Source organism: Macaca fascicularis, chromosome 17 (genome assembly GCF_037993035.2).
Source record: "Macaca fascicularis isolate 582-1 chromosome 17, T2T-MFA8v1.1".
Lineage (NCBI taxonomy): Eukaryota > Metazoa > Chordata > Mammalia > Primates > Cercopithecidae > Macaca > Macaca fascicularis.
In genome coordinates, this window is record NC_088391.1 from 28,476,703 (window position 1) to 28,496,819 (window position 20,117).

The following is a 20,117-nucleotide window of genomic DNA, read 5'->3' on the forward strand; positions in this document are numbered from 1 at the left end:
TGAACCTGGGAGGTGGAGTTTGCAGTGAGCTGAGATTGCACCACCGTGCTCCAGCCTGGTGACACAGCGAGACCCTGTCTCAAAAAAATAAAAATAAAAAATAAAAAAGAATAAAAGAATGAAGTGCTGATGGATCATGCTACAACATGGATGAACCTTGAAAACAAGTGTATGAACAAAACACCACACAAAAGGCCACACACTGTATGATTCCATTAATATAAGATATCCAGAATAGGCAGATTCATGGAGCCAGAAAACAGACTAATGATCACCAGGGGATGGGGGTGACGGGCAATGGGCTGTAACTGCTTACTGAGCACAGGGTTTCCTTTTGGGATGATGAAATGTTCTGGAACTAGATATTGGCGATAGTTGTACAACATCGTAAATACACTAACTGTTACTGAATTGTACACTTTAAAATGGTTAATGCTGAATTTTATGTTGTGTGAATTTTACCACAACAAACTAAAATTGTTACTTATATTAAAAAAAAAGGGGGGGGGGGACTCCAGGCCTGTTTATACAAACTGCCTGATGTTTATGTAATACCTTTCAGAAATGCGTGGCTGCTCTGGTTAGCATTTGTTTACAAGGGAGTTACTGTGAAGTTTTAGCTAAAAATTGCCTGGCATTTTGTGGTGACTACATAAATAACTCATGACAGTCTTTCTAAAAAAAAAAAAAAAAAAAAAAAAAAGATTAACTACAATAGACAAACTGATGTTGCAAACCAAAATAAATGTAAAATGTACTGGAATTTGCAGACAGGCATCACTGGTTCAATTCCACTGAATTCATCCACTGTACCATAAACCTAAGGAAAATGCTAAGTTTGTGCCCCATTTTTAAATTTTTTCTTGTTTTTATTTTTTATGGCTTCTGAACTCTGCCTCCTCTAAAGGTAGTTGCTGATTGGAGTCAGCTAATGCAATAGTGCCTGATTCCCTTGGGGCAGCAGGGACACTGGTCAAGGCCTGAGATGAACCCACTGATGATAAGAAACACACTTCTAATTCATAGATATAGGGAACCAAGTCTTTTGAATATTATGTCCATGATAGATTTTTTTTTGGTTGTCTTTGTTGTCCCCATTTTTTTTTAATGTAATTTTCAAACCACCCCCAAACAAATGAAACTACCCAGGACTTCTCCTTTTAGAATGCCGCCTTATTGCCTGTAACCCTTAGTTTACATAACATGCCTGAGAGAAGTGATTTATGGAGTTCTCAGGCATGGTGAGAGGAAGGCAAATATCATGACCACAACTCAAATATTTTTAGTTTAGAAGACTGAAAATATTGCACTCTCCATTTTAAAACTGAATGCATTGCATGGAAAATAAAATATCTACGTCTTACACACATATCCATTAATTTCATTCAAATTCTATTTTACCAACAGGGATTGAGCCAGACAAGGTATGGGGAAGTTAGCCTTCTGCGGTGCTGACCTCACGCCTTTGATGCGTGCTGCAAGCCTGGCATGCTCTGTAGATGCTCCTGCTACAGTTACGTGGAAGTTACTCCAAGCAAATCCCACCCTGTTGAAGTGTCAAATAAGGCCACCATATCCTTATTCATGTGACTACACATCTGAGTAATAATTTAGAATATTTTGACACAATACTTGCTAGTACTGATCAGAGACCATTAACTTTTTCCTGTTTAAGAAAGGACTTGATCCTTAAATCTGCAAGCTGGTTGGGTGTCTATGAGCATCACTGGGCCCACAACAGAATTAGACTGGACCCCACTGCACATCAAGGGAGGAAGAAAAGCCCTGGGAAGGAAGTGAGGGTGGTGGAGGCCACCAGCCTGGAAGTACAGGATGCTCTAAAAACCTCTAGAATCCTATGAAATCCTCCTCCTCACTGCCCCCATTCTTCCCATCACTCTAATTACACAAGCTATACATGTGGAAAACTAGGGAAATAAAGAAAAGCACAAAGAAGAAAGTAAAAAAATTCACTGACATAATTCCTCCACCCAGAGATAACCACTGAATATCTGGTGTATGTATGTGCAGCATTTTTTCTTGTGCACATCGCTATTTGTAGAAATATTTTAAATAAAACTGGGCTTGCATTCTGTACATAATACTTTGTAACCTACTTTTTCCTTAATAATATGTTTTTAATGCTTGTAGATTCTTCTTACATTACATGAGATGATCGCCATTTAAAAATACACATATCGTCTGCTGAATCCTTGCTATGCACTGGGCATTGTGCTACACAGTTTATACGAATAGTATTCTTTTATCCTGACAACAGCTCTGGGAGGAAGATACGATTTTTCCCCAATCTCCAGGTGAGGCTGAGAGAAGTTAAAGCAGCATCCCTGACCACTAGACTGTGTGTGCAGCGTGCACCTTCCGGGCAGTGCTGGGAGGTTCCGCCAGTGACTGCCGGACAGTACGGCTGCAGCTCCGCCCTCGCCATGTGTGGCAGTGACAGACTATTTGGTTCAAATGTTCTTAACTACTTATCTAAAGGTAGGGGTAAGCAGGGGAAAAGGGGCTTGGGGTCAAGCTATAATCACGTTTCTCATCTTTAAAACTGTTAAGTAAACTAGTGGACCAAAGAAATGGGAACCTGTTTTTTGCCTTCTTTCCAAAGTTTTTTTCAGCATTTTAATGTTGCCTTTAGACAGCCAAATACAAGGTGGATGTCTGGACACTTCCTTAGAGTCACAGAACACGTTGATTTGAATTGAACAATTCAAGCCTGTAGGCAGTTTTGTAAAAGGAATATAGCATAGTGATTATATCTCACTGGGGGTTTTTAAAAGTTTTTTTAAAAACAGCTTTATTGAGATAAAATTCACAGACTATATAGTTGATTCATTTAAAGTATACTTTTAAATGTTGTATAGTATACTCACATAGTTGTGCAATCATCACCAGAATCAATTTTAGAACATTTTTATCATCCCAAAAAGAAACCCTATACCCATGAGCAGTCACCAGCCCCGCCCCCGCACCGCAACATGCTCCCAGCTCTAGGCAGCACTAATCTACTTTCTGCCCCTAGAGCTTTGCCTCATTCTAGACATTCATATAAATGGAATCATAACATATGTGGTTTCTATGACTAGCTTCTTTCATGTAGCACAGTGTTTTTAAGGTTAACCCATGTTGTAGCATGTTATGAATGCCACATCCTTTTTGTGGCCAAAATTGGATCAGGTTTTGAAAATATTCAATGAGTATGTCCTTGCAAAGTGTTTAGCAGAGTCTCTGGCCCACAGCAACTGCTAGTTACAGTTGCTTCTTCCTCCTTCAACATGAAATCACTGCAGTGCCACATATAGCAGTAACCGCTTTCCCAAATATTTACTGTTATGCAGATGCAAGTTAGTAGGATTCATATTTAAACCCAATAGCTCATTCTAACTATTTTGGGTAAAATATTTTATCCTCTATCCAAAGAAAGAGTATACTAGTATTTCCTCTAGTAATACTGTAAAAAGAGGAATTCATACTTCTAATATACTTTATCACAGTCAATTATAGAAAGAATAGACTCTTGTAACTGGGAGGGACCTCGGGAACTTAGCTAACTCATCCTTCCACTTCAGACATAACCCACTGGTAATTCTTGGCAAACAAGAATTGATTCCTATTAGATCCCCTGAAAAGGTGATTCTATAACCATCCTCAGTGACCTATTCCAGTGTCTACAACTCCTGTTCTCAGGAAATTGGTTTTACTTACAGTCACTCTCCACAGCCTACTGAGATAGCTGCTGTTGGCTTGCATTATGATATTCTATGAGACGTGTGCTCTGCCCTCAAGTACCACTGTTAACTTTCTCTGTCAGTCTTCTTTTTTGGTGCGTAAGTGTTTTTAAATCTTTCCACATAGGTCTTGTTTTCCAAATAGCTCAATCATCTCTGTGGCTTCTCTGTGCTGAGCCTCTCTGTATTCTCTATACGCTCCTTCAGATAAGCACCTCAGAGGAACTGTGGAGCTTTCCTGGGATCCTTAAGGAAAAGTCATTTACCTGACAACATGGCCAACCTCAAGATTCCCAGAGCTGTCAATATCAACTTAATCCCAGTGAAATCTGACTCGAGTTGAAGAGAATACTGGGTTTGTGCATCAGGGGCTTTCACTCTGCTATCACTTGCTCACCCTGGATTTTTCTGCTCTTTGTGCCATCACTTTCTCAATTATTTTAGTTCCTTCCCAGGTCTGTGATACTGTACTTTTCAGCACTGAGCTTTTAACCGCTTATTCCTGGTTTCATCTACAATGGACAAATACTACAGCCATTCAGAATCCTTCTTCCCGGAGGCCTTCAGCTCCATCGGCAGGTCCGGCGAGTGTGATGAGCACACACACTGCTGACCTCATTCTCCAAGCCTCAGAAGGAAATGTGGACCGGGACTTCCCAGGGGAAGCCGCCTGCACAAAACATAGATTCCAGACCTACACATTCTCACTTTCTGAATGGAATATGCCAAGAAGGAAAGATCTAAATATATTCTCAAGTCAGAATAGTTCTATTTAACTTGATGATGCTTGTCAAACATTCTGTCAGAAAGATTTTTTTAAAAGACACTATATCACTACCCAGGACTCTGTTCTTGTCCCAATATTTGAAAACTGAAACGAGTCCCTCCAGTTTAGCATTACCAGATTTAGTAAACAGAAAGAGAAGATGCCCTATTAAATTCTATTTCAGACGAACAATGAGTAATTTTTTTAATGTAAGTATGTTCCGTGTAGTGCTATACATTGTCCATCTCAAATTCAAATTGAATGGGGCATCTTGTATTTTATCTGGCAATCCTTCTCTGGTTCAGAGGCACAGAGGCTCTCAGTTTCCTTCCTTTAAGAACATACATATTGGCTGGGTGTGGTGGCTTATGTCTGTAATCCCAGCACTTTGGGAGGCCGAGGGAGGCAGATCACTTGAGGTCAGGAGTCTACTTGGTGAAACCCCATCTCTACTAAAAATAAAAAAAATAAAAAAATTAAAAAAAAAAAAAAAGCCAGGTGTGGTGGTGGGCGCCTGTAATCCCAGCTACTTGGGAGGTTGAGGCAGGAGAATCACTTGAACCCAGGAGGCGGAGGTTGCAGTGAACTGAGCTCGCACCACTGCACTCTAGTCTGGGTGACAGAGCGAGACTCTGTCTGAAATAAAAAATAAATAAATAAAAATAAAAGTAGTTCTAAAAAAAGAACATACATATTAATTTACTTACTCAGACATTACTTAAATAACCACTATGGGCCAAAAACCCTTCTAGCTGTTAGGAGATAGAGCAGAGAAAGAACAAATCAGAGGAAAATTCCTGCTCGCAAAGAGCTTCTACGAAATATAAAGGTATAGCAAAGAGGCACTTTGCCATTTCGAATTTACCAGCCTCAGTTCCCCACATATAAGTGGAGCTATGTAGAAGAAAGAACATGGGATTTGGACGCAGAAGACAACCTTGTCTGTGAGAGCTCAGGCTTGTCACTTAATCTCTCAGGCAGTTTCCTCGCCAATGAAACAGGGACATCACACCTGCCTGACTTCATAGCTGGGGTGAGGATCACATGGAATTTCGTCAGGGAAAGTGCTCTGTACAAAATGTTAAAATGTTATTAACATTGTTAATGCAATTGCTTTGGTATTTTGGAAGCCAAATCTTTCGAATCTACAAATTTCATATAATTGTGGAAGTTACATAAGAAATTAGACATTTATCCCAAAATCATATGGAAAAGCAACTTAAATTTTTTTTTTATTCTAGGTAATATTCACAAACATTAAATATAGGCTTCGTTTTCTTTACATACTACTGCAAAAATATTTTGTAAAGTAGCTAACATTATAAATATTCAGTAGCAGGATTATCAAACAAAGTCGTAAGTAATATATTTATATACTTGTTTGATGATGTTGCTAAAGTTTGCCAGAAATACCCATTGCAAACCTTTCTATAAACAAATATGGAGTTGATTGTTTTATGAATTTTTAAAGAAAGTATTTTTAAAAATAGAAAGGAGAAGTGAGGCCTTAATTATGACTTTTCACCTTTTCTCCTTGGCTGCTTTGTTAAATCTGCAAAAGGGCAAAATAAGATCAAATGAGGATACGATAAAGCTGAATGTTCGACACCATGTAAAAGTAGTTGGTGAGACATTAAGTCAGAAGTTGGTATACTTTTCAATATACTGTTACAATTTTAGGGGAAATTAACATTATTAAACTACTTCATAGCCAATTCCTAAATTCAATTGGTCTCAACTGCTTTCTCCATGAGTAGAGTTAGATTTGGTACGCCATGACCATAGTAGTTTGGTGTGCTAGAAAGTGGGTCCTTAGGTCGGGCGTGGTGGCTCACGCCTGTAATCCCAGCACTTTGGGAGGCCGAGGCAGGTGGATCACCTGAGGTTGGGAGTTTGAGACCAGCCTGGCCAACATGGCAAAACCTCGTCTCTACTAAAAATACAAAAATTAGCCAGGCGTGGTGGCGCATCCCTGTAATCCCAGCTACTTGGGAGGCTGAGACAGGAGAATCACTTGAACGTGGGAGGTGGAGGTTGCAGTGAGCCGAGATCACGCCATTGCACTCCAGCCTGGGCCACAAGAGTGAACCTCCATCTCAAAAAATAAATAAATAAATAATAATAAAAAAATAAAAAAGAAAGTGGGTCTTTAAGGAAGTGAGTAATTCATGGTTAGTCCTTCACTAAATTAATCTGTAATTTTGCTTATTTCCAGTAAGACCACACGGAAACTATTCTCATTCTTGTTCTACATACTGTTTTGGCTGAACTGTCAACCTGACTTTTATATTCTGGAATAAGCTGGGGATAGAACTTCTTGTTTTCAAGGGAATAGCTATTATAGCCAACTGCTAGGATCTGAGTGACAGACTAGTGCCATACTTGGCACTGGCGATGCCTGAGTTCCAGCAGCTCTGAGCGAGCAAATGACACAGACCATTTTCTGCCACCTTACATAGTTTGGTGGGAAGCGGCGACGTGGCCCTTTGGTATCGAGGTTAACAGAGAAAGGAAAGGGAGAAGATTATCTCATAATGGGTTCCTCAATCCATACTGGGCACATCTCTGGAGAGTCAGGACCTGAGACAAAAGTCTCATGACCTAGTATCTTAGAATTAGACTTTTAACACTTTCATTTTGCAAGTGAAAAAATGGATCCAGATGGATTTGCCCAAAGCGGCTGCTGGCAACTGAGACAGAACAAAGACCCTGCTCTCTTGACCTCCGTCGGGGCTTTCCCACCACACTACCCTGCTCACCAATAGTAGGAAGCACGTGTTGAACCTATTAGCAAGCTAATGAGAGTCAGCTGTTAATAATCCAGCAAAGACATTTTCAGGACTGGGTTCCACATTCTTTGCATCCTACGAAAGGTGCTTTGGGGAAAAAAACCTATTAATTAAACGATGTGAAAATAATCCTAGGACTTAGCTGTTACTTTTTTCTAAATAACAAAATATTTTTGGCAAGTAAACAACGTAGTTCATACTTCAGTGGAAGGAACATAGCCGGGGTACGGGGCAGGCCAAGTTACACACATACAAGTAAACAAGTGGTCAACTATTTTTAAACGTACTCACCCTGTCCAGTGATTAGGTGACCCAAATTCTGATCTTCTCAGAGGATGGAATTAGGTTATTTTTATTTTGCAACCCACTGATTCCTTCTACTATATATAATACTGCATTTTTGAACAAAATTATATGAAGTTTATTCTCATTTAAACTTCTGTAGGAGCTGAATGACATGATACACAGCCTTCTTCAATTCCTTCAGTCCAAGGGTCTTGAGAGGGCCCACCGTTTTATAATGCGTAGGCATTTTCCAGGCCTACAGCACTCTGTTTTTATTTCATTCATTTTTTTGAAACTTTTTATGAAATAATTCTAACATACAGAAGAGTACAGGAATAACATATCTGACTTCATATTCCCACCATTGGCTCTATGAAAATCTAATATTTTTTGCCATACTTGCCTTCAGATTTTTTTTTTTAAATAAAACATGACAGGTATAATTGAAGGCTATTGGATACTCCTGTATGATATTGACATTCTCTCCCCTACTCCTTCTCCTGAGATGACCCCCATCCTGAATTTGGCATTTGTCATTCCCATGCAGTTTGTTTGTTTGTTTGTTTGAGACAGAGTCTCGCTCAGTTGCCCAGGCTGGAATGCAATGGCACAATCTCGGCTTACTGCAACCTCTGCCTCCCAGGTTCAAGTGACAATCCTGTCCTAGCCCCACTGAGTATCTGGGACTACAGGCATGTGCCACTACACCTGACTAATTTTTGTGTTTTTAGTAGGGACTGGGTTTTGCCATGTTGGCCAGGCTGGTCTCAAACTCCTGGCCTCAAGTGATCCACCCATCTCCTCCTCCCAAAGTTCTGGGATTACGGGCATGAGCCACCGTGCCCGGCTTCCATGCATGTTTTTGGACTCTAACTGCACATATATGAATCCACACTTAGTGTTCTTTTGCATGCTTTTAAACTTTAAATAAATGACATATTTAAATATTTGGTCATTCCACTCAACAAAATGTTTCTAAGATTAGGCAAAGCAATCCACATAACTCTATTTATTTTAACCCATTATTATGCACTATTGTATGTGTGTAGCACAATTTATTTTCCCAGTCTCCCCTTGGTGCCCATGTATGGCTTTTCCCATTTTAAACAATGTTGCAATAAACATCTTTATACAGTAAGTCCTTATTTAAGGTGGATAAGTTCTTAGAAACTGTAACTTTAAGCAAAGCAACAGATGAGGCCAACAATTTTTCCCCCATCAAGCTTACAACAAAACATTGTTATTTGAGGACTTGCTGTAATGTACACGGTTTTCTTTAAAGTCCACTTCCAAGCACCTATCAACGATTTTAAGAGAGGACTTACTGTACATGACTCCTTATGCACGTGTCCAAGAGTGTCTCCAAGAAACTGCCTAAAAATGGATTTCAGAGTTGAAGGGTATCCATAGCTTCAAGAGTTTATTTTGCTAAACTGTTCTCCAAAGTGATTATACCAATTTACACAGTGTATGACAGTTCCCACTGCTGTCCAGTCCTACAAAAATCTGATATTGTTGGACATTTTTGCCAATATGAAGAACATCAAGTGGTATGTCATTGATATTTTAATGGCCATTTCCACAATTACAAGTAAGAAGAACACCTATTTATTGGCCAATCAGGTTTCCTCATCTGTAAACTACCAACTTGTATCTTTTGTCTATTTTTCGGTTATTTGTCTTTTTCTTAATGACCTGTCAGTTATATATGTCACATTCTATCCTGTCTTTTCACTTTATGATTTCTTTTCTGAACAGAAGTTTAAAATTTTAGTGTGGTCACATTTTTAAATATTTTCTATTATGGCTGGGTATGGTGGCTCATACCTATAATCCCAGCACTAGGGAGGCCAAGGAAGGAGGATCAATTGAGGCCAGGAGTTGGAGACCAGCCTAGGTAAAACAGCGAGACCTCATCCGTACAAATAATAAAAAGAAAATTAGTTGGGCATGGTAAGGGCAGGCCTATGGTCCCAGCTACTCAACAGGCTGAGGCAGAATTGCTTGAGGCCGAGAGGTCAGTGCTGCAGTAAGCCATGATCGCACTACTGCACTCCAGCCTGGGCAACATAGTGAGACCCTTTCTCAAGAAAAATTTCTATTATGTTTTGTGATTTTTTATTTCTTTTCAAAGGAATTCTTCCTACCCAAATATACAGAGAGCCTCTTATTTTCTCTTCTAAAAGTTAAAAAAATTGCTTTTCAAGTGCAGATCTTTATCTAGAACTTATTTCTGTGTATACTGCAGGGTAAGATTCTCTACATGGACAACCCATTATCCAAGAAACATTTATTGAATACTTAACCCTTTCTTCACTGATTTATAATCCCTCCATGATCAAATATCAAGTTTCAGATTTATATAGGTTTACTTCTGGGCCCTCTACTCTGTTTTGCTGTTCTATTTATCAATTTCTAAGCCAATACAATGCTGTTTTCATTTACTCTAAATCCGTAACAAGTCTTAATATCCGGTAGAGTAGATTCCTCTACTTCCTTCTTCAACATTGCCATAGATAATCCTAGGCTATTGCTCTACCACACAAATTTTAGAATCAGCTTGTCAAGCTCCAGGGAAAGTCCAGTTGGAATTCTGAAAGGAACTGAATAGAATTTATCAATTAGTTCAGGATTTTAATTGCTCTAATGGGTTTTTGGACAATAAATATCTGCACTGGAGCTTCCAGGTAGCCAAACACATGGAGACTCCTGGAGGGTGGCTGCTCAGGGAAGGCATGGAAGCTCCATGCCCCTTTCCCCATACCTCACCCTACGTATCTCTTTAATTTTATATATATATATATATATATATATATATATATATATATATATAAAATGAATTAACAAATATCTGGTGGCTGAAAGATCAACTAAAAATGTCTTACCTTTCAAAGCAACAATTACCTTAAAAACTGCCATGCCTCCCATTTATGGACTTACAAACTCTATCACTAAACATACTTTATAAAAACCGAGGCCAGGTGCCATGGCTCACACCTGTAATCCTGTAACTAAGCAGCTTAACTTCAAAATACATTTTAAAACGTTTTTTTCCCCTTTCTCCTGGGCTTAAAGATGTAACCTTGAAGCAAACTGCAGAAGCTTTTTCCCTTAGTTTTAAAATAGACTTCATGTCCCAGCCCTTTCTCACTGTCTATATTCCCTTCACATTTATCTAACCGCATGCTGGTATCTAATTATCTGCCTACTTAGAAGTTCCAGGGGCTAAACTTGAATCTTGAGTCAGACCAAGCTTGGAGACCCAGCTGCAAAATTCCAGAGATAACTTCAGGGTGGCTAGTCAACAACCCAGCCATTGTTGAGATGACGCCAGCCTGCTTTCCACCTGGACTGGGACCCAAGACAGCCACCAGAACAAGAAACACAGACATTGTACTCAGCATAATTTTTACACGCTTTCCATATCATGTTTTCTCTCTTTAAAACCTGGCCTTGCCCCTAAAATTCAAAGTAGTTGCATTGGATGGGAATCTGGCCACTTTCCTATTATTAGTTTTGGCTAATAAAGTCACTTTCTTTTTCCGAGACCTGCCTCTTGTTAATTGGACTCTGCATGTGATGAGCAATCTGACTTGTGTTCAGTTACAATCCCAGCACTTTGAGCGGCTGAGGCAGGAAGGTCATTTGAGCTTAGGATTTTGAGACCAGCCTGGGCAACATAGCGAGACCCTATTTCTTCAAAAAATAAAAAACTTAGCTGGGCGAGGTGACCCGTGTCTATAGTCCCAGCTACTTAGGAGGCTGAGGTGGGAGAATCGCTTGAGCCTAGGAATTTGAGGCTGCAGTAAGCCATGATCACACCACACTGCACTCTAGCCTGGGCAACAGAGCAAGACCCTGTCTCTGAATTTAAAAAATAAATAAAATTTTAAAAGATTTTTAGAAATAAGAACCAAAAAATTCTGGGACTCTCTGAACTCTTATTTACACTCTAGATATCTATCATACGATAAGAATTTTAAATATTAAAAAAAATTAGCTGGATGCATAAAATGCACATTGTGGCATTACTTAAGAGTAGGAAAAAATGCAAATAACCTAAATATCAATGACAAGAAGAAATATACCCAATGATGCACTATGATGTTGAGAAAAATAATGGCTCTAAAAACTACTTATAGCAATAATGAAAATGGTTACTTATGGTATAGCATTAAGTAATAAAATTAGGATATCAATTGTTAGTACAATGTGAATACAGCTGTAGAAAAACTCTGGAATGTGTGCACAGGAAAATAAAATGTACTAAACTGTTTACAATAGTTAGGCTGGGAATATAGAATTACAAATAGAATTCTCCCACCTACCCCACCTGTTAAAAAATCTATTGTAGGGTCAAGCGTGGTGGCTCACACCTGTAATCCCAGCACTTTGGGAGGCCAAGGAGGGTGGATCACGAGGTCAGGAGATCAACACCACCCTGGCTAACACGGTGAAACTTGCTCTACTAAAAATAAAAAAAAAAATTAGCCGGGAGTGGTGGCATACGCCTGTAGTCCCAGCTACTCAGGAGGCTGAGGCAGGAGAATCACTTTAACCTGGGAGGCAGAGGTTGCAGTCAGCCGAGATCGTGTCACTGCACTCCAGCCTGGGCAACAGAGTGAGACTCAGTCGCAAAAAAAATAAAATAAAATATATTGTCTAAAGAGGTTACTTTTCTATCATAACAAAACACATTGTAAAAAAATAATAATATGAATAAAGTCAGTAGTACCCGGCTGTGTCTTCAGGGCGTCATTTAAAGTTCAAAGAGACAGTGCTTGTACAAAGCAAAGTATTCAAGCCTGACACTCAGGGTTTGGGATCTAGTTAATCACTGATTGTTTTAGAAGTTTTGGGAAAGAGTATCACGCATTTTCTCTGTGAAAAAATAAAAATATTTAGATGTGTGGATTAGTCAGCAAACCTTTATGAATGGGCATTCATTAACATAACTCTGAAATTTCATTTAAATCATGCAAAACACAAAGACTGCCTATTTCATTTTCTTTCAAGTATGAAAGACAGTAAAGAGCAGGGAGTTTGCCATTTGGAACTGGAAAAAAATTGCCTATAACATTGTTTCCAGAGCTTGTACTTTTTACCTTAAAAACATGAAAGGCTTCAAACTGGATGTTGGGACTTTTATCCCGAAGGAGGTTCATCATGAGTTTCAGGTTCTCCGGCTTGCTGATGTACTTTGTCATGATGGCAAAGTTGTGACGGTCCAGGATCAGCTCCCCTAGCAGCTAGAGGAAAACACAAAACCAAAGCTGTAATCTCAGAGCCACTTGACTCAAAATACAGCTCACATCTTCTCACTGAAAAACAAAATATAAATGTGCATAAGAATGGTGTCAGGAAAAAAATTAGAGTGTCCTTAAGTGCATCTTACAGCACAGGCATAAATGCAGTAGTTATTGAGTAAGTTTTTCACACCGTTTTGCTTATCTCAGTGCTTAGTACCTTTCTTTAGTCGGTCTTAGATGCAGCTCACCTAGAGCTAGGCAGAAACAAATTTATGGTTTTCAATACTTACTTTAATTATCTTGCTTCCCACTAATGTATTGCTGCATAGGCATTCAGGTAGAAGGAATAACAAAATTGGTACCATAATGATGCCTTCTTTACCTACATAAATGTATACTAGGAGTTCACTATTAAGACAGTTTGTTAAATGACTCTTACATTTCCCTTTTATTATGAAACCTGATATAAAGTCAGAAAAAAATAATTGACCCCAAATCCATAACAAGTTTGGTAAGTGCAGCAAGTTTTTATTACAAAGCAAAGCAAAACAAAACATTTTCTGGTGACAAATTAGTAGTTCCCCAAATACAGCATTACCCTAAACAAAAAATAAAAATACCCAAACTAAGAATAGTTGAAGACCCCCTAGCAACACGGCTGAATGTATTGTTGCTCTATCTCAGAAACTTTTTGTTCTCACCATAATTCTGGAGAACAGAATTACAGCCCCTTGGCTGCTGTAGCAATTCCTAAAGCTTCAGCAGCCAGGGGGCTGAAACATACTGTAACATAATTTTATATAGAAGATATGTTTAGTTTTCAAATGTCCTATTTACTGGACTTTTTCTGAAGGCCTTGGGAGAGTAACACATAGTTACATGGTTACGGAAATCCTGGATGGGAAGAAAAGTGCACATCAAACTGAGGGCCAACTATCTATCAAAGGAATCCCAGATGTGTGCAAGCATCTGGCTGCCAGTAAACCACCACTTTGCCTCTGATGTATCTTTTGTGTATTTAACATGTAAGAAGTACACAACCTGAGGTTATTTTAATGCATAAAAATAACATTTGTTAAACCTGAAAAAAGGATGACCCCTGTTGGATATTGGCTGGTCACTAGTTATTCTCATGCATATAGAATAGCAACTGTGTAGTCAAATTGTTAATCTGCATCCTCCTTCGTCTTTCTGCAGCTTCTAAAGCTAACCTAACACCTTCTGGAAACTTTCTTTGCTCCTGGTTTCTTACCTTGTGCAGCTTGTTCCTATGCTACCTCTTCTATGGCTCCCTTGCCTTTTGTACTACTTATGCAGCAATTTTCCAAGCTGCATACTTGGATCTGCTATCTTTTATCTCCCAACAGTCTCATCTATACCCATGGGTTCAACTGTAACATCTAGGAGGATATCTCCCAAATCTACATTTCTAGTCTCAGCTTCTTTCCTAAACTCTGGACCCACATTTCTAACTGCCTACTGGGCAGTCCCACTTGAACACTGCTGGACTGTCACACTTAGCATCTCTAAAAGCAACTCCCTTTCTTCTCTTTGTTAATGGCATCAGGAGCTACCCTCCTCCGGTTGGGAAGACAGCTGAAGTCTTCCTTAGCTCCTTTTTTTCCTTGCTCCTCACATCAAATCTCCATCCAAGGCCTACCAATTTTCTGTTTTTAAGTGTTTCTTGAACACCTTTCATTCAATGTTCACAGCCAGTAATCTCATTCAAACTCTCACTACCTTTCAGCTGACCTACTGCCACAGCATGCAAAATGGTCTCTCTTTCAGTCTTTACCTAATCCAATCCATGCTGCACATTTTGTCAAAGAAATCTTCCAAAAATTAGTATTTGTTACCAATTCCACTTAGATTAGAAAGTGAATGAATAAACAAGCAAATTCCTAGATTCCCATAGATTTAGAAAAAAAGTAAACTCATGAAGGTGCCGTTCCCAGCCTCTGTGATGTGGAATAATTTCTCTTGCTTCCTTTCCTCGGCTCCCTTCCTCCATCTTCCCCGCTCTCCTGTCTCTGTGGCTTTACCTCCCCAGCTCCAAAATCTTGAGAAACACTTTCACCTCTTCTCTGCCTGTTCAAACCTGGCCCATCCTCTCAGAACTAGCTCAGACGTCATCTTCGGGAAAGCCTTTCCTCTTCTCTACAGTTGACTTTGCTTTGCCTTGTAGTGCTGAGTTATTTGTGACCCTGTTTAAAGAATAGGCTCCATAAGGGCGTGTTTCAAATCCCCTCACAACCTAACTGTGTGATGTGCATGGGTATTGTTGGGGAAATAAAAGTCCTACCCGCATATCCAGAGCACAATACAGTAACTAATCTCTGAGACTGCAAACAGACAAAACTGTCCCTTATTACAGTCAAGCAGCTACAATCCATTACATACATATATCCTCAAGCTGAAGGGTAACCTGTCCACTAGGGGAGGACCTGACTACCACTTTTGTGCACTTTTTCATGGTTCACCCTAATGCACCTAGCAATTGAGGTGACCATTTGTTTTAGCTATTTATCTGAATAATAAAACTTCTCTTATCTCTCTGACAAGCAAAGAGTTGCAGTTTGGAAAACGGTTAAACTCTCCTGGTGACAGGGAAACAGTATTATCTTCCTAGATGCTTATATTTCAAAGGTATGGCTTCCAGACCCTCCAAAAAGAAAAAACAAAAACTAAAAAACTTCTGGGTTGTAAGCCTGTCAAGAGGCTTACTTATCTTCTAAAGATCTATACAGAAAGAATCAAATACTGAATAGACACATATGTATCATATACACACATGTTAAAAGGCTTCAGCAAAAGGAAAATTTCATTTTTAAAAATTTACACACAGATACTCAATAAACATTTGTTGAAGCTATATTTATGAGTTAAGTTCAGATTAGGTCACTTCAATTTTTATTACCTGGGAATACCTACATATAAATTCTATCCAATCTATCCTCTGCTAATAGAATTTCACAATTTTTCTGAAACAATTAATTGTGCTAATTCAACACTAAATCTTTTAGCCATTAAATGTTAATCTATTTTAATATTAACAATGACAAAATGCAGCATTCCAGAATAATGCAAAGCGCTATAAAGCAATACTATACCAAGTAAATGGAAAACACACATATTTTACTTCTTTAAAGTTCTTATTTTGTATGCCTCATAGTACTTAGTTAAGCCATACAGCAAGTGGAAATAAGTTTTTTAGAAACTAAAGTGTTTTAATGAAATTGACCAGAGCCCAAAAAATTCCCCAGTTTCCACCCAGCTTCTTTTGAATGATAATCTTTCTTGCTGGTAATTAAATGCCAGCCCTCTGCAGAAGAAAACAATTCCTAAGCTCTGCCACATGATTAAAAGGAATTTCTCTGTTAATTATTCTTTATTGACACCAGGAATTAAGCACCCTAAGGCAGTGCAGGAAAATTTAGAATATGATTAACAAAAGGCAGCAGGTAGCAAGTACTTTGGAATCAGAAAATAACCTAGTACTTAAGACAGTTTATTACTTACAAAGTTGCTATATGATAATCTAACCTCTCTTGTTTCCTGCAATTATGAAACATCTATGTAAAAAGTATTACAGAATCCATTTATATATAAACACCGTTGTGTCAAAATAGAATATACTGCTACCACAGATCTAATTACCAAAAGGAAAAACCAAAATTGCATCAGTGGAGCTTCCAGAACATTTTTCTAGCAAAAAAAAAAAAAAAAAGAGTAAACAATATTTAATGAGCTCGATGTTTATATATGAACTTATTTCACAGTCGTCTACCTTTTTGTTTGCTTGAACAGAGTGATGCAAAACAATTTTGGCAACATCTCTTTCTATAATCTAACATTAAAAACCCCAACTCTCCAGTAACCATTTTAATACTTTCTTCATTCTCAGGTAATTTATCTGCATTTTGTCAGGCATTTTTTTCAGTGTCCCACCAATGCTTGGTTTTACCATGCTATAAATCAGATATCCATGAGACGCCTAACTGTAAAGATTTTAGGCAGGAATAACAGCCGAACAGTACATCTGGGTGAATTAATGAAAAACAGGAAAGATGCCTCGTGAGTAGGCTGAGGCATCTGTAAATAAGTAGGAAGTACAAATGGCTTTCTTCCTCCTAATTTGGTTCAATCACCTTAGTTCATACAAATCTCTCAATTTTGATCCAGTATCTGACAGACCCCCACTGAAAAAAAGGAAAGATTTGGAGAATTTATGAGCAACTTCCTATATGCTGGCCCTTCAGAGCACCATCACCTCTGTTTACTACTCCAATTGCCATCTTCCTTCGAGGGCCACTACTTATTGTAAACGGACAAGCTTATCTCATTTTGGCTATCCTTGCGGAGCCCTACAAATAACGAATTCTTTATGTATGCAGCTGTATAAACAGAATACATCCTTATCTTCATCTGCTCTTAGCAAGCTTTCTGGACATTGGAGAACACAGCACTGAAGTCACTCTCTGCCCAAAGGTCAGTTCCACACAGAGTTTGGTCTCATCATTACTGGCTCCAGCACAGACAGCAGCATATCTGTGGGCTTTTTTTCTAGATGGGTCTCCTGGTATGAGTTTCTACACAAAGGGGAAACTCAATAAAAAGTGCCGATGGCTGGCTGAGAAATGGCCTCCCCAGTAACACACAGTGGGGGCGCAAATACAAAGGAAACCAGGTCATGGCTGATGCAGGATGGTGGGCAAAGTAAATTGACAAAAAATGTCACACAAAACAGATTGACTTAGTTTAAAATTATACTCCAAATGCATTGTTCTATGAATGCCATCATCTTGACGTGTAAAAATAACACAAGTATGTGACACTATATCCCAAACCTAGAAAAAATAGGAAAAAATAATAATACAAGTGTGATGTTTAGCAAGCCGGACCATCATATTAGTTGCTGCGCTAAAAACAGTCAGTTGTATCAACTGCTGGAAACATTCTTTTTGTGGGATTCTGAGTGGGATCTGAAGGGCAGAGATACAACTCTAGTCCACATCTCCCTCCCCTCAGGGGCTCTCCCACCTCCCCTTGGCCACATGGCTGCTTCCAGGCACCATTCCACTGAGGGAGGGAGGGCCACTCATAAATGGATGTGGTCTTACGCTGTTGGGTTCCCTGTCATTTCCACAGCCAGTCAATAGGTGCATATCCTCCAGTAGCAGATGTAACTGGGTTTCACACACACACACACACACAAACACCCTTATCAAAGGCATCTTAATTTTTCACAAATTTAGCCCTCTGTTTAAAGATCAACTTATCAGAGACTTCACTGATCATCTAGCTGCTCTGGTACACACACCCCTATCTCCCAAGTCACCGCTTTCGGCCTCCTTTCCCTACTTTTCTTTTTAGTACTTAAAACCATCTGAAAACTATGGATTTATTTGTTTATTTGTCTATTGTCTGCTTTCCACCAACAGAATGTGAAGCCCAGAGCTGTTCTTGGCTGTCATGATATGTCTGTAGAATGAGCACATAAATATTTGTTGACTAAATGGAATGTCTTATTACCTCCCTCACACCTCCTTCTCCAATAATTCATCAAACTATGCTATTTACGGGTAATTGATAATTGATTTTATTTTTGTTTCCAGCTAGCTGCATCGTCTTTTAATCTCTTGCCAGATTCTGTTTCAGTGTAATCCTGGCAGTATTTTAGAAAAGCAAAATTTCGTAGATGTGATCATGTAGTCTTCTGACATATCTGTTTGTAAGAGTTGATTTTTTAAAAAAATTTCTCTTCTAATTCTTAGGGAATGACCATGTTTCATATTTCAGAATCTCTTCTGTAAATATAATGTGAACATGTCATGTTAAGTGGTGGAAGTCTTTTAAGTAACCTACAGGAAAACACTGACTGACGTGAATGCTCAGGGAATGGGACCTGGCGATGAAATATAGTATAAAAAATTATTTAGGAAAATATGTTACAAATCTGGGAGATAAATGCTTCCCATAAAACAGAAGCACCATAACATTTCAAGTATATAAACATAATTTGATAGTAAAAAATTATTTTATTCTCAAAAATACAGATATTAAGAATTTATCAATTGCTGTGCTTAAAACTTAGAGGGAAGGTTGACTTTTTGCATTTTACGTCTTTTTTTTTTTTTTTGAGATGGAGTTCCACTCTTGTTGACCAGGCTGGAGTGCAATGGCGCAATCTTGGCTCACTGCAACCTCCACCTCCCAGGTTCAAGCGATTCTCCTGCCTCAGCCTCCCAAGTAGCTGAGATTACAGGTGCCTACCACCACGCCCAGCTAATTTTTGTATTTTTAGTAGAGATGGGGTTTTGCCATGTTGGCCAGGCTGGTCTCAAACTCCTGACCTCAGGTGATCCGACCACCTCGGCCTCCCAAAGTGCTGGGATTACAGGTGTAAGCCAAGATGCCTAGCCTCAGCAGAAATATTCTAAATTTTACTTATCAGGCACTTACATTGTTACTTCCAAAAGCAAGACAGGACACTTACATTATTTTGCTATAAAATACAGTCATAACATAAAACATAGTAAGTACTTCTCAAGTTATAAAAAAAGATATTTTAATTTTTCTGTGTTTACTCATATACTAATTGACCCATCATTTGCTAATGAGATACCAACTTACGGGGACACTGACTTAAAGAAATTTGATATTACCTTTAAAGACTGTCTCTTAGTAACATAATTCTCAGACTGAAGCAATTTCTCATAGTCTTCAAAAATCTAATGAAAAGAAAATACACATTAGAGTGTAAAAGCAGCAGTGGATTCTCCGTATTAGGCTGGCTGGCTTGCTTCTTCAGGAGCAAATTCCCAACTTCTGGCCATTTTACCATCCTTCTTTACATGTGAAGACACTGTGGGGAGGTCAAGAATTCTAAGAGATATCGTTCCCTGTTTTATTTTAGTTCTGCGAATTAGAAATTGAATAGATAAAAACTGAGTAATTTTGAGTCCTTCCAATAAATCATTTTGAACAAAACTTCTAGTAAAAGTTGCAAGAGAACTCATTTTATGCCATTTTAAAGAAATCTTTATGTAAGTTGCCTTGCTGGTGGCTATGGGTCCACAATTTGGGAAAATATTAGATACACTTAAGGCTTCACTTGGCAAGCCATAAAGAATCAGACTGTTCAATTCGCTGCATAAACAGATAAAGAACGAGGCAACCTTTGTTGCATGACGGCCCAACTGTTCTCTCTGGAGCACTTCGCTGTCACTGGAAGCTGGGGACACTGGTGCATGAAGTCCTGTTTCCTAACATGGTCACCAAACAT

General features: G+C 38.8%; 1 protein-coding gene across 14 annotated transcripts in view; it reads right to left on the reverse strand.

Moving 5' to 3' along the window:
* Positions 1 to 20,117, reverse strand: part of CAB39L (calcium binding protein 39 like) — a 136,467-nt gene that overhangs the window by 8,090 nt on the left and 108,260 nt on the right. For all 14 annotated transcript variants that reach the window (XM_065533253.1, XM_065533257.1, XM_074022047.1 and 11 more), the window contains 2 exons: positions 19,498 to 19,563; positions 12,689 to 12,832 (listed from right to left, as the gene is read on the reverse strand). In XM_065533253.1, the coding sequence (XP_065389325.1) occupies positions 12,689 to 12,832; positions 19,498 to 19,563 (210 nt within the window). The remainder of the gene's footprint in view (positions 1 to 12,688; positions 12,833 to 19,497; positions 19,564 to 20,117) is intronic.